This window comes from Melanostigma gelatinosum (genome assembly GCF_949748355.1).
Source record: "Melanostigma gelatinosum genome assembly, chromosome: 1".
Lineage (NCBI taxonomy): Eukaryota > Metazoa > Chordata > Actinopteri > Perciformes > Zoarcidae > Melanostigma > Melanostigma gelatinosum.
Genome location: NC_136634.1, coordinates 2,650,822 through 2,666,050, shown reverse-complemented (window position 1 = coordinate 2,666,050; position 15,229 = coordinate 2,650,822). Strand labels below are relative to the sequence as shown.

The window sequence follows — 15,229 nt, the reverse complement described above, 5'->3', positions numbered from 1 at the left end:
TCAATGAGCACAAGAAACATCAGCGTGATGAGTCCATGAAACATAGCCGTGGACGGACAGACACAGACGCACACGCACAACATGCATGATCTCCCCACAGCCTTACACCAGGACAATAAGTCCTTCAGCGGTCAGACGTAAACAATAAAATCATAAATTCCGTACAAGAAAGTGTTGAATGTTTTTTTTTATTCCTGATAATTGAAACAGCTACAGCAGAAGGAAAATATCAGTTTACAGCTCGAGGTCGACAGACACATTAAATCAAACGAGCGTCGGATTAAACGACAGCGTAAAAAACATTCCGTTAGTTCGAGAGGTTTAAAATGAGAGAAGCGTCACTGAAGAAAACGTCATTCCAGGAGTTTTAAAAACCACTTTGGACTTTGAAAACTTAAGATGGACATTTGAAATACTTTTCAGATTTTATAGATTAAACTAATTTATTAAAAAGATTAATTATTTGCAAGGCTAATCCTTCATTCTACACGTTCTACATGCTGTTAGTAAAATCCTGACGCCACACCACCATCTTTAACTCTCCTCGTTATTATCGAGGCAATTACATATTTTACTCTGCACTGATTTAAGGGCCCAGCATTCATATAACTGCAAAATTGAATGACAAAATCTATTAATTCCTTAACAATCAGTGGATTAACGGGAATGAATTTAATTTGTAAGAAAACATTCAAACCGCCTCGACAGTGTTGACCGGAATAGAGAGCGGTAGAGTCATGTTAGCTGTACGCCATGCAGCATCGTCAATTAACTGTGCGTTACTCGCCAGTTAGCATAGCTAGCTAACCAACGGCTAACTAGTAGAAACTACGTCTGCAGAATGGAAGCTAGAAAACCGCATGTTTTTGGAAACTAGAAGATATTTTCACCAAGTGGGAGATATTATCGTGTCATGTTGTAATTTATTAAAATCAGAATGAATAAGAATTGGCTTGAAATTAACAGTTTTCCCACTTGGCTGTTGGTAAATAAGGCCCGTTTTTACAGTGTAGTCACTACGTCACCAAGCTTTTAAAGCCATTTTATCGTCAAGATGCGCATTAAGTACATGAGAATTTCTTCATTCCACTTATTTTTGTGTGACTGGGCCTTTTTGGTCTGTACGAATTGTGAACGCGACATTAGCTAGTAGCAAGCCAGCTAGCTCTTAGAAACTTCGCTAGATAATACGAGATTATAGCCGACTAGGGTTAGCAGGTTCACTCAGGTATTTACCTGCAAATGAATTAGACACTTTATGGTTTCACCGGGCACTACATCTATATACTGAAGCACAGAGACATTTAATTCATAATTAGATTGCTAAATGTAAATAAATAAGTCTTATCCTCTCCTAACTAAAAGACCTCCTCAGTCGTCCATCACCAGTGGACCTTTGTGTGCACATGATTAACACATTTGGTTTGTTGTTGTTTGGAGGTTTTACAGCATTAAGACTCTGATTGTATCGATACAGCGCTAAGAGATAAATCCACATGAGACAGTTTGCATCCGTCACATGAATGCATGTACGTAGGGTTCTGATTGTCCCTGGGTGACTCTTTTGATTGGTGAGGTCCTCTAGGCTGAGCTACAACTGTCAGACAGACAGACACCGCTACATCATTGAACCCCGGCCGGTATTTGGCCTGGTGGTGCTCATGAGCACCGTGAGTTGCTACTGGTTCCCTCCTCCGTCAGTTCGAGTCCAGCTCGACGTCAGCGGAGAGGAAACAGGATCGCTCGTCAACAAACAAAAACAAAAACACAAAGAAACAGCATCTGCAGTCCGACAGTCCAGTGCTGGTACCCGACTTCCTGTCCGGTCAAATGGAGCTCTTTAAGTGGTTTGGAAAAAGAAAACCTCATATTATTTGTAATATATTTGCAAAGAATATCTTGATGATTTGCAGCTTCTAGTGAAGCTAAAAATGGCCAATTTGGCCCGAGGGAGGTGGAAGAGGAAAGGGTTCATCCTCTTGAAAGCAGGAATCGTGAGCAGATTGTTGAATATCAACACTGGACTCTACAGCGCAGCTTCCGTCAACTAAACAAGAACTCACAAAACTTCATGTCAATAATACGAACCTTCCAGTAACACAATACAATTACAAATTTAGTTTTGTGTGAAATAATATTCTAATGGTTGTGACAAATTCAGATTTGATTGTTTGATGTTAAGTATTAGGACAAAACCATGTTGAGCCCCCAAAGATGCTAGTCATCACTGATGCTACAGCGGAGGCTGATGGGAACGCCTTTTGTTTTGCAGGTATTAAAGACCCTTTTACAGCGGCCCTCGTCACAAATATGCGTACGTATGTTCGCTACAGAGGTGGTGTTTGGCCTGAGCCGTCTAAACGCACATTCAGCTGAGAGTCACCAGTTAACACGGTCACTGGTTTAACCGGAACATCGGCAACGTCTACGCGGCAAGCTATTACCGTAACCGTGTTGGCTACAACTGGACAGTTTGAAAACTGCATGAAGTCAAACCTCTGAGTCTCTGTCGTGGTGTTTGACATTCTGTACGTAACTGGAAGCATCGAGTGACTTGTAGCTCATAATGTCTCGCTGCTGTTACGCTACACCTTTCTATCTGGCCACGAAATATTGGGCCACTTGCTAAAGAATTCTACTCACTCACTGATAGCACAGATTTTCTTTGGTTGCATTCTCCATCTTCGGTGGTTAATGTCCTTGCATAGCTTGACACTTGGCACTCTGCAGTACTTCCATCGTCAAACGTACGTCATCATTGTTTACAAGCTGTAAAAGGATCTGCCTCGACAAGAACATGGATGTCTGAACCACCCACCCTGGCAATCGATCCAATAGTTGTTGAGACATTTCTGTGCTTTTTTGGGGTGTTTTAGTATTCGCTTGGTCTTTTGTTGCATGTGACTCCTGTTTGATTTGAGGAAGGTTCAGATTATTGACTTGAGGTTTTACAAAACTAAATAAAGCTGATAAACATCATTAAAACATAATTTCACACCGGAAGCATGTTGAAGCTACAGCTACAACTTCAGCTGATTTTGAAGACAGAATATCTGCAGAGTTTGAGTGAGACATTGGTGTTAGAGCAGTTCATTTGCATATTGAGCAGAAATGGAAGATTAAAAACATTCACGCATGCGCTGTTCAGTTTACTCAGCCACGACCAGCTTGACCGACACACTTCTGAATAGCTGGGAATTAAAACCATCAAAAATTGAAATTTCATCGGTATGATTGAGCTCAGGTTTTTCTATGGAGAATCTAATCCAGAAGTAAAAGAAATCTTCACACAGCTGAAGAACATAGCTGCTGGAAAATAAATGTCCTGTCAGCATTATAAGTACTGACCATGTGCAGGGGATTCACTTTGTACTTTCCATGAAGCCCCTGACCCCTAATGACTACATGACCCGAGGAATGACTGGCAGGTGTCTGGCATCCTTAAAACATGTAACAGATAATTCCAAATCCATGATCGTTCCAAATGATTTAAAAGTGCAAAGAAGCAAAAATTTCTGTAACAATTTTCAATATTTTTTATATGCTGAATAAATATGAAACTCAGTCTGCAGCAGGACTGCACTCGAGAAAAATCAGAGTGAAATCATCTAAACGACGGAGTAAGGTCCCGAGATATTAGAAGAAAACGTCTTGAGACCGGACTCAACGCCACAGCACTAATGAAGAACGTGGAAAAATACAATGACAAACGTAGCAAATAAAAGTCAATCTACAAATTAGCTTACAGACTATTTGAGTCAAGTTCGAGCAACTCCAAGTTCGAGCAATTTCAAGATCGCATTAACAGGTGAGAATGTCTGGTGGTCAGGATCAAGACAAGTTAGTCAAAAAAGGCATAAATTAAACGATCGGCGAGACGAGTCAGAAGGTAGAAGAATAAAACGTCTGTAGACCAAGACAGGACTTGAGTACTTCAACAGAATAAAATCACAAACACAAAAGGCAAAATGAACCATTACTGAGCAGTTTTCTGATCAAGTCAAAGCTAAGTCCAAACAGGGTCGAGTCCGAGTCAAGACCCGTAACAGCTGACTCCAGTCTGCTAAACAAACATCTGGACTCGGTTGAGTCTGTAACAGGTGGTGGCCGACACCGAGACGAAGGAGAGTCAAATCACCCATGACAAGTCAGTCAAAACAGCCACAAGACAGACAAGTACGAGTCAAGGCAGCTCCAAGTCAAAACACCCAGACAAGTCCACTTCAAAATACCAAGAAGGCCGACTAAAGCTCAAGTCAAGACAAGTTCAAGCAAAAATAGCCAAAAGACAGAGACAAGCCCGAGAGATGAGATGAGTCAAAGTCAAAACATCCATTTGACCCAAAACAAGTCTGAGTCAACAGAAAAACACACCAGACTTGAGATTAAAACCAGATTTGAGTACTCAGCGGACTCTATCGGCAGTGACACACAGGTCAATGTTCTGGGCAACGCAAAAACAAATCCATGGTTGTTTACATTGCGTTACTGTTACAGGGATTTGTAACCTCAAGGGTTCAGTTTCACGACAAATAAATCAGGTGCCAGACACCCGTCAACACCAACGATTTGACCTAGAACACAATCTGAGGGTTAAGCTTTACTCTCCAAGTCAATAATTTACCCAATTATTTCTTAAGAACAGCTGCTAGATACTGGAGAATGCATTTAAAGCTGTTGCAAGACATTCTAAGGGAAACTACATCTCACTTCCTGTCTGTGGGGAAATGTTGGAGTGTCAGACCCAGAAAGTAAAGACTTGTCTCCTTCCCTAGTGCTTATCTTTGTTGAGTAACAGCACAACTCGGTAAATCCTGTCGAGCCTCCTGTTGAAGGACGTGGTGAGTGTCACATGATGGTGGCAGCACCAGCGACGTAGGTCGAGGCCGAAAACAGAGAGACGAATCCAGTGTCTGACAGGGAATAATGGGGGTGTGGACCTATATTGCACAGGGGTTGGCGAGATCCTCAAACACCGTCGGTTCTTCGATCCCTCGTGCGAACAGGTTGATCAACTGGCAGTGCACTCTGGGGAAAAAACAACAAATGGAGATGTTTTTTAAAAAGACATTCAACCTGGGTTGGAAAAACGATAACAGTTAGGTAGGAGACTCCCAGAGGTTCGTGGTACCTGACGTCGATGGCCGTGTGGGTCAGGATCTCGCCATCGCAGTTCCAGCTGCTGTAGACGGGGGCACAGCTGCAGGCCGGGTGGTCTCGGCAGATCTGGCTGAAGATCTGGTGTTTGCCGCTCTCCCGCAGGTCCAGGTCTGAGTCGCTCTGGCAGTGACGCGGCATGAAGCGGAAACGCCGCACACGGTGGACCTCAACAAAGTTCAGGTCAAACTGGTCGAGACAGAACGAGACAGTGAGGGAGATCTGGAGGGCGCTCCGATCGATCGGTAGGTATCGGCCGATATTGGTTCTAAACACTTTGATCGGTGGTTTCCACAAAAGGCAGATCAGAACAGCCAATCAGATGATGCAAAATCCTGATACTAAGGAGCACCTTTAGTAACTGTACCAGGTGTTTGGTATCTTGGGATTCAGTCTCTTTGTTGCGATTATGTGGAGAGACAATAAAACCAGAATGCTGATCTATTACCTGGTCGTCCTTGCTGGTGTGCCGTAGAAGGTGTCTGAGGAAGTCGAAGCGGGAACATTTTCGGACCAGGATGAGGTCGGTGGTGCCGTCGGCCAGGTGAGCGGCGGGGGAGAGGCCTTTGGGGCTACGAGGACAAGCACAGCTCATACTGGCAGCGTTTATGGCCAGGAACTTCCCTCTGATTGTCCTCCACTCGCTGTCACTTTCTATAACCAATCCAGCAAAAGACAGATTTGACTTTAGTTGCTGCTGCCAACGTCTACATTTTTACTTTGGCTTTTATTGTGGAAAACGTTGACATTCAAACACTGTGGTTGAACAATCAATACGTTAATTAGCATCTAAAATATCTACAAGGCCAATCAGATACTTGTATGTACATCTGAATACAATCACACAATATACTGAGTAGCTTTAAAAAGTTGAGATTCAAAATTCTTGACGTTGGTAATGTGATCGAAACCTTCAGAACAGCTACTAACTGGACCTTGTGGTGAGAGTGTTCTGTCAGTTGTAGTTATTAAGTAAACATGGATCAGATGCTCAACTGGTCTGCTGATGAAGATCATGGGATGTGATTGACAGCTCCAGAATAACTTTGATATAATAAATAAAATTTGAGTCCGAGGACTATCCTGTTTTAAATTTTATTTATTATATCAAAGTTATTCTGGAGCTGTCAATCACATCCCATGATCTTCATCAGCAGACCAGTTGTGTCCCCCAGGGCTTCATTCATGGACCACTTTTATTTCATAACACGGTATAAATATATTCTAAGATGCAACAGGATAATCAGACAGCTTTGGTTGTAAGGTCCATTTCTGTCACTTTTGATTAAGCCAGGCCTGCTGTTTGCCCCCGATTCCAGTCTGTATGACAGATTCTAACTGAAGTCTGCCTTTTTGAGTAAAAATCCATTTGTCTGACAGGATATCTTAATCCAAACACAGTTTACTAATTTTCTTTCCAGCTGTGTTTTAGAAGCTCTGAATGAGGATTCGTTGGACTCACCGCTGTCCGATGCCTCATCCACCTCGTACCGCTGAGCGTTCTCTGAAAGTAGCTGCCCGTTGTGCTGACAAACCACACAGCTGGAAATGTACAGACAGGATGTTATTGATATGAAACAACAATCAAATAATGTTACCAGAAAACAGCAGTTTTAGCTACTAAACTTGTCAGCTGAACCTTCGCTGAATTCTGTTTTAACTGCTTAGCCGTTAGCTAACTTGAACCAAACCGTTGAAGACGCTGTACAGGATGGTTAGATAACTTGAACTTGGACTGTTTTGGCAATTAAACTGAACAATCAACTTACCCGACATGAACCAAATAGTGATGGTTGCTAAATTAAACTGTGAGGTTACCGAAACCGAACACTTCAACCAAAGAGGTTCTGTACCTGTTACAAGTCGAGCTAATGGCATGAAATAGTTTACACATATGTATATGTAATAATACACACCATAGATATTACAGATATAGTTATGGTTACAGACTCATTAAGTTTGTATTTGGAGTGTAAATCACTTCCCAAAAATGACACGAAACGCACAATAACAAAAGTTGAGGTTTTGAAAGAATTTGACTGATAGGATTATTATCAACATTATTATTACAGTTTATTAAATGAACACACTTTTGAATCTGAGAGTACATTTTTGGACATTATATAAAATCTTTCTCACCCGGATCGACACTTGGCGGCGTCCCGCGGCGTTCCCATGATGCCTCTGGCCGGCAGGTAGGACACCGTTCCCTCATAGTAGTGATGAGTCAGGAACATCTTCACACCTGCAGTCATATCGTCATCAAGGGATTACAGGGAAGCAGTACCACTTCTGTCCACAGGGGTCGCCACAATCAACACAAAATGAAAGTTCCTCGTAGTATCAGGTGTATGTCAATCAATATATCATTATTATAGGAAGCATGAGCAACTTCATCGTCAATGATATTTGTTGCATTGATAAATGTAGCTTCATAGTTTCAGTTTTATGATATTTATTTCTTCATTCCTTTTTTTCCTTATCCTGCGCCTCCCTTCACTCATTCAGAGACCAACCCTCTCCTTTACTGATACAAGAACTGATCTGAAACAAGCAAACTCGTCTCAAGAGCCTGGACGGATTCCCAGGTGTTTCCTGTTCCATCTGCCTCAGGGCTTCTGTTTGTAGCTGTAGTTTTATCTCTGACTTCCTTCTGTCTGGTGACAAAGAAATGTGTTGTTGATTTCCCTCCGTTTAGTTTACTGGAAGCTTCGGTCGCTAATAAACAGCAGCAGCTTGTTCGGTTTCTCTACAATGACAGACTGCCCCGGAGAACTTCTCAACACTTGTTGTACCCGAGAGGTCGTATCTAGCCGGTCCCATCCATCTCTTCCTCTCGCTGTCGGTCAGCACGTCGCCGTAGAATCCGTAACCCAGCAGAGAGACGGAGTATCGCAGGAAGGTGTTGTTGTGGTGGACGGAGCACACGTCCATCGGCTGAGAGTCTCCTGAGCACATAAACACAAAATATTTTTTTGCAAAAGCTATTTATTAAGTCGAGCACGTGTTTTATTTCAAATCTTATTATTATGTATTGTTTTTATCTTAAACCATTGTTGGTTATTTTATTTCTCGCGGAGTTAAATTTGTCCCAATTGATCTATTTGCCTCATTGCAGTTCTAAATGTTATATTTCTGGTTCTACCATGTAAACCACTTTGTAACTTTGTTTTGAAAAGTTCTTTGTATGAAATATATATCACCACCGTGGTCAGAGAGAAACGGCATTATGTCCTGTACAACATGGCAGAATTGACAATAAAGTTGACTTGAAAGAACACTAGATGGCAGCACGAGACCATAGAAAGCAAAGTAATGTGCGTCACTGGATTTTCATTACATTTGGAGCGACTATGATGAGGATGAACTGGATATGGATTAAAAAAAACGTGGCGACATTTGTGAAACACACAATATAATCTGAGACAGCAGGAAAAGGCGACAAAAAATCTCTCTTGCAAATTTGAGAAGGGCTACAACTAACAATTATTTTCATTATAAATGAATCTTCAATTTTCCCAGTTATTTGATTGATGAGTTAGTCTATGAATCAGAAACAGAAACAGATCTCCATCCCAGACTCTCAAAGTGCAACCAAGGTGAAGTCGTCAGATGTGCTGTTTTGTCCGGCCGACAGTCAATTCACTTCACTATTTATACAAGACCAGGAAAAGCAGCACCTTCTCACATTGGACCACATGAAACCAGCCAATGTTACTGAAACTATTAACTGCGTCATCAAACTACTTCATTTCCTGTTGATCGACTAATCGTTGCAGCTCTAAATTTGAGTTTTGCATACGAGGTGAAACAGTTGTAAAATGGGGAAGTGGGCAAAAAAAAATCAGTAGAAGTGTTTGTGAGAAAAATGTAGATATACAGCATTTAAATGTGCAATGTTGGCAAGTCATTGACCAAAAAGTGTCTTTATTTTGCTGATTAGTTATGACGGCGACATGTCATGTTTTACTGGAGGAAGACCTTCTTTGTCCTTTGCCTTTCATGACTTTCCTTTTGTCCGGTGTGTAACATGGTAAACAACCTGAAATGACTCATGTCGACGTGTCGTGACCCCATGTGACTGACCCACAATGACGTGCAGGGCCGAGGTGACGGGGTCGTTGGCGCCCACAGTGGCGAAGCAGATGCAGTCTGTTGAACCTGAAAGCCAAACAAACAGAGTGTAATGATGCAGTGAGGTGAAGAGCAGCAATGATCGTTCACAAATGCTGCCTGTTTACATGCAAAATTTTTTGAAATTGCACGTTTCACTGGCGCAGCGAGCATCAGCAGAAAGTAATTAACCAGGTGAGCTGCTTCTGCTGCAGAGAGAATGAATGCCTCCCCGATGACTGCGTGTGTATTTATAGAGCGCCTGAACAACAGAAAACACAAACGGACACAAACAAACAGAAGAAAACCGGGAAACGAGGACACAGTCACTACCTGCGTTCACACCCCGGTAACAGAGACTCCTGCTCTCTGATTGGCTGTGAGCCTCCTCAAGGGCCCATCGAGCCTCCTCAAGGGCCCATCGAGCCTCCTCAAGGACCCATCGAGCCTCCTCAAGGACCCATCGAGCCTCCTCAAGGACCCATCGAGCCTCCTCAAGGGCCTCTTCAGCTTTGACGACATTTTAAAATCAACCAATGAATAAATAAATCAGCAGTATTGAAGTGTTTCTGACCTGCAGGAATGATTCCGATGCGAAGCGAGCCGGGGAGCAGAGCTTCATCCGAACAGTTTGGATCGACGCCGCCGTCTATCTGCGTCCTCCAGATCAGCCCGTGGATGATCTCACTGAACATGCCGTCCCCCCCGACACACACCACCCTGAGCCGGGGTCACAGAGAGAGGTTGTAGGGTACGAAGGCTTTTTATTTCATAATCAGTATGTTTACTGTCCTTACAAAGCGTAAAGAGGCTGCTGTAACACACAAAACAGCCTGACAGATGTGTTCTCTGTGGTGCTTTTATTTTGGCGGGTCATTAGCTGCCTTGTGTGTATTTTGGTCTCTGTGATGTAATAAATCATCTGTTGAACTAAACTCTCACCCGTCAAACTTCTTCAGCTCCGCCTCCGTCCTCAGGTGGTCCCTTGCATAATTGGCGTGCGCCGTCACTAAGACAACACACACACACAGCGTTAGATGCATAATCCCTGACACGGGAAGCCCAAAAACAGGAAGTGAGTCATACGTGACGCACCGATGACGTGCGTGGAGACGCCTGCCTGGGCGAACAGCGGGGCGACCTTCTGCTCGTAGATGTGTTTTCCCTGCCGCTTCCCGCTGTACGGGTTGATGTAGACCAGCAGCTGTTTGGGTCTGCTGGCTATCGACAACAACAACAACAAAGATGATGTCACTGGTGTTTCTGGCAACCATCACACGTGTGTCGGTGAGCGTGTGTCGGTGCGACGTCGTACCGATGGCGGCGAGCTGCTCTCTGATGCTGCTGACCCAGTGTTGACACAGCGCCCCCTCTGGACAGGTGAAGGTGACCTCAGCACACCGCCAGCGGTGCTGCTGACCCCTCTCCACGTACAACACTGACACACAGAGAGACACACACACACACACAGAGAGACACACACACACAGAGACACACAGAGAGACACACACAGAGACACACACAACTGGTCATTATAATCAAACAGGTGTTTATCCAGATGGATTCACACAGGTGTGTTGCCAGTTATGTTTTCAGGTATTTTCCGGGTGTGTTTCCAAGTTCATGTACAGGGGTGCTTCCAGATGTTTAAATATGTTTCCAAGTTTATTTTCGTGTACGTTTCCAGACGCATGTAAAGGGATGTTTCCAGATGTTGTGTCAGTGTGTTTCCAGATGTTTTGTTAGTGTGTTTCCAAGTGTGTTTCCAGATGTATCTAATGCAGTGTTTCCAGATGTGTTATGCGTGTTTTGACGTTTGTTTCCAGATGTTTAGTTACTGTGTTTCCAGGTGTGTTTACCTGTGAAGGCCTGCCTGCAGTCCTTTCCTTCCTTCTCTTTGATCTTTTTCCAGCTGCCATCGTCTCTTCCTCCGCTACTGTTCTCCTCCTCTCTGACAGAGATGATCTCTGACACCAACACGCTGTGAGACACACCTACACAGCAGATATTTCGGAGGCTCTCTGCAGAACATAAATGCACCACGAGCTTCAAGTTTCATGTTATGTTTAAAGAAATGATTTCAAACCTGAACTAGAACCGAATGAGAACAACCCACAATCAGAGTGGATCGAGTCCGAGCTGTTTTAGGTTTTGAATGTCTGAAATATAATCTTGGGCCTCACGGGGAACTGAAGTGAAACCAGAAACCAGAACTTACAGTAAGGAAACCTCACTGGAATCACACTGACGTTTCTAATAAAGCACATAGATATTAATCCAGTCCAACGACATGACCTGTGTCATGTACACACTCTTAATAACACTGTTGTTATTATGTCACTAAGCTTTCATTGTATTCATTCACATTTCACACTGACCGTGCTTGGTTTTGTGTTTTTTATAAAACACTGAAATGGTATTTTGATATTATAAATGAATTGAACATGTTACTTTAACATTTGCTAAAGAATGTCCTTCACTCAAAAATAGACATTTTAATGTTAACAGGCTTTTAATTCTCACAAATGTTTATATATATATATATTCAACACAAATTAATATCATGTAATTTAAAATAATAGCCTAATATACAGAAATCTAACATCCTTGTCAGCCTTTCAGATCTATGCGTTACTAAACGACCACAACGTCACAATGTTGACCTGAGAAGCTGAGAGGAAACGGTGACGGATCAACTTTCAGAGCTAAGATCGTCTTTCCCACAGCGACGACGGAATCAAAACAATACATTTGGTTTTAATACATTTGAATGAGTAAAAGTTCCGTATTATATCTTTAAACAGCGACTGAAGTCTCCTCGTTATCTCCATTGTGTCCACATTGTGACTCACATCCACACCTACGGGCAGTTCAGAGTCTTAGAATAGTCTGTGCTGCAGGTCTGTGGGAGGAAGCTGGAGAACCTGCAGAACCCGGAGAGAACCCACGCTGCCACGGGGAGAAGATGCAAACTCCACACAGAGGAGCACAGCTAGCCTGGGAGTTGAACCACGGCCCCTCTTGCTGCGAGGTGACAGTGCTAGCCACCACCCCACCGAGCAGCCCATCGGATGGGGATCGGACAGCAATATGCAAAGTAGGCCGGTCGAGCTGGTCCACAAACGCGGAGCGTCTCGGGTGAAGGGAAGCATAACGAAGTGTGTAGTTTCTCTTTCTTTACACGACAAGTTATTTGAACAGGATCCAATCAAGCAGTTTAATGTTTAATAAACACCATAATAAGTTCAAAACTCGGGGCACACATGTTTCCTGTGATTCTGGGTGAGACCAGACATGAGACTGATATTCATCTGAACATCTCGCTCTCACGAAAGAGAATAACAGATTTCCTCCAAAATCTAAAACTATTCCTTGAAAGAAGATTTGAATAAACAGCAGCACGTGAATCTAAAAACTGAACAAACGACCGCTGATCAGCGGAGCTACTAAAACTATCACCGAACCAGGAGCAGCGAGGACGACGGCATGTTTCTGCTGGACGCTGACGACTACTTCTCTAAAAACACCAGTTCTATTCCAAAATGTGAGGTCTGACGGTGCAAATCTTTAAAGAAGTCAATTAATGAACTAAAATCTAGTTTGACAGTAGTCTGTTTTTTGTTAAAGCTTTTAAGATACATTCTCCTGATTAGGAAGTAATTTTTGTGAATCAGTGTTCAGCACTTTGGAACATAACTGCATCAATAGATCAACCATCAAACACAGAAACATGTAAAAACACAGCAGCACCACAATCTACACTCAACCTGGAGGCGGCCCACTGCATTGTGGGAGCAGCATCTCCTACCTGAGCCTGGTCGACGAGGGAACGAAGGAACACAAAACCCTGCAGGAGAACCACACGGTTACCAAACACTCCAAGGAGAGGGTTCTCCAGGAGACCCTCAACAGTGGGGGACCGCCACGGTGTGGAGTCATAGAACTAACGAAGACTGTCAAAAGAATGATCAAATATAGTTTACTTTATGAGTATATCCAAAATCTAAGTTGATATCTAGTCTCATATCACGATATCAATACACCGATACCCGGGTGTCTGTGTCGGGGACTGAAAACAATCTGATCAGTGCTCCTGAGAATGTAATGAGAACAGCATCAGACAGAAAGCAGGTCAGACGTTAAAGTTTCCCCTGAAACACGAAACACACACACGGTGTGTCTCAGGTTCACACACCCAGCGTGTGTTTTCTGTCGTCATCGTGACAACGGAAGAAACAGCTGGACGTGTATCACCTGAGACTGAATGAGAGGAGAGACAACACACACACCTGTGTCACACAACAGTTCACTCTTTGGTTGTTTTTTTGTCAAAGGCTACAAGCTGGTGGGCATAAAAACTACAACTCCCAAGACGCTTTTCAGTAAAAACAAAAAGCATGTCCACAGTATTCCTATCAAAGCTCCAGCTGTGTATTCTGTTGACGATGTCCTACTATCAGCATTTCCTGCACTCTGTATTTATATTTACTTTATACTAATACCTGCACTGACTACTGTAACTGCTGCACATGTTCTACTCCTCATACTTTATATATATATATTCATATATACACTGACTGTTTAGTATATATTCTATATAATACTTTATATTCTGTACATTACGCTGAACTGCGTTCCATTGACAATAGAAGTGAATGTAAATCAGATTCCTCGATATCTTTCATAATACCGTCACAGCACTTATTTCCTCACGCGCTCGACAGATTACTGCTCGTTTATCCAGCACTTGAAACGCCACCGTGAACCTAAACACACTTGGAAAACACAAACCTCGCAGGTTTTGGATCCTCAGGCTAACACAGTATTCAGCAGCGAACCTACAGCATAGAAACCTCCTTTGGTTGAATCCCCTAAAAACAGACGTTCCGATATTTCTCTCGTTGACTCGCCGCAAAGATGAAGATATGAATAAAGTACTCATTGTGAAGCGTTGGTGAAATGAGGTATTTTGTGTCACTTTTGCTTTCCAACGCTGTCAAAGTCTCTGAATTCACAACCAGAACAACATAAACCAACGATCTCTCCGTCTGCGTTCGTCAAGCCAATCAGTCCTTAAAATATAGATATTTTTAATAATTGAATAAGCTGAGGTCTGGTGTGTATTGTTCCTCACTGTGACCTCCACATAGTGTGTGTGTCCGTTATGTAACCCGGATATATCACCTCTCACTTATTGTTACAGTCCGGACTTAATCATGGAGTGTTCAGTACATCCACGTGTGTGTGTTGGTCTCTGAGGTCCACACACAGAGTCCTTTGTTTGTGCTAAATGTGCTGTGTTTATCACACAGGAGGCCGACACACACACAGAGAGGATACCACAGAGAGACACATGGACATAAACAGACACACATTATCCCGGTCTTACTGGGTCTGAACGGGTGGTACACCGGGCTGGAGGTCTGTCTCTTCCAGGTGAGCAGGGACCGGCTCAGGCTCACGTCGCACGCCGCGTTTCTGACGCGCAGCTCGGACAGCAGCAGCAGCCTGCTCGGCCTCTCCATCTGCGTGTGTCCGTCCTGCTCCTGTCCTTCAGCCGGCTGAGGGTGCAGCAGCAGCCCGGGGACGGTTACCTCTGTCCGGGCATGTCTCTCTCTGTGTGTCCGGAGAGGCCTCACAAATAACCCGAAAAATAACGATCAAACAGCGGCGATACAAAGTGTGACAATGTAGCGGAATTCAGCTGTGGGATGTTTTTCTCTGACAGATAGCGGTTTCTTTACCGGAAGTAGGAGGAGCCTAGTGGTGCGTTCAAGTGCTGCCAGACAACTCTTTATTTTCTATTTCGTAATTCTCATATTTTGTTGTTCCAGCCTTTATGTGTGACATAAATAACGTTATTAACAGAAAAATAGATGCTCAACTTAGATTAAATATGATTTCTATATTTGGATGTTTTTTGGTGGCTATACTGTTTTTACATAATTTTTTTCTTTAT

The 15,229-nt window shown here is 43.2% G+C and overlaps 1 protein-coding gene across 1 annotated transcript; it reads right to left on the bottom strand.

Moving 5' to 3' along the window:
• Positions 1-238: 238 nt before the first annotated feature.
• LOC306777680 (ceramide kinase-like) lies at positions 239-14,929 on the bottom strand. Its single transcript, XM_079268889.1, has 13 exons — positions 14,660-14,929; positions 11,130-11,264; positions 10,586-10,708; positions 10,366-10,491; positions 10,213-10,279; positions 9,845-9,990; positions 9,244-9,318; positions 7,953-8,105; positions 7,297-7,402; positions 6,620-6,699; positions 5,606-5,811; positions 5,132-5,346; positions 239-5,028 (listed from the first exon to the last, which is right to left on the bottom strand). Exons 1-13 carry the CDS (start codon positions 14,793-14,795, stop codon positions 4,941-4,943), a joined length of 1,656 nt encoding a protein of 551 aa, XP_079125015.1. The 5' UTR covers positions 14,796-14,929; the 3' UTR covers positions 239-4,940.
• Between the last annotated feature and the right edge of the window lie 300 nt (positions 14,930-15,229).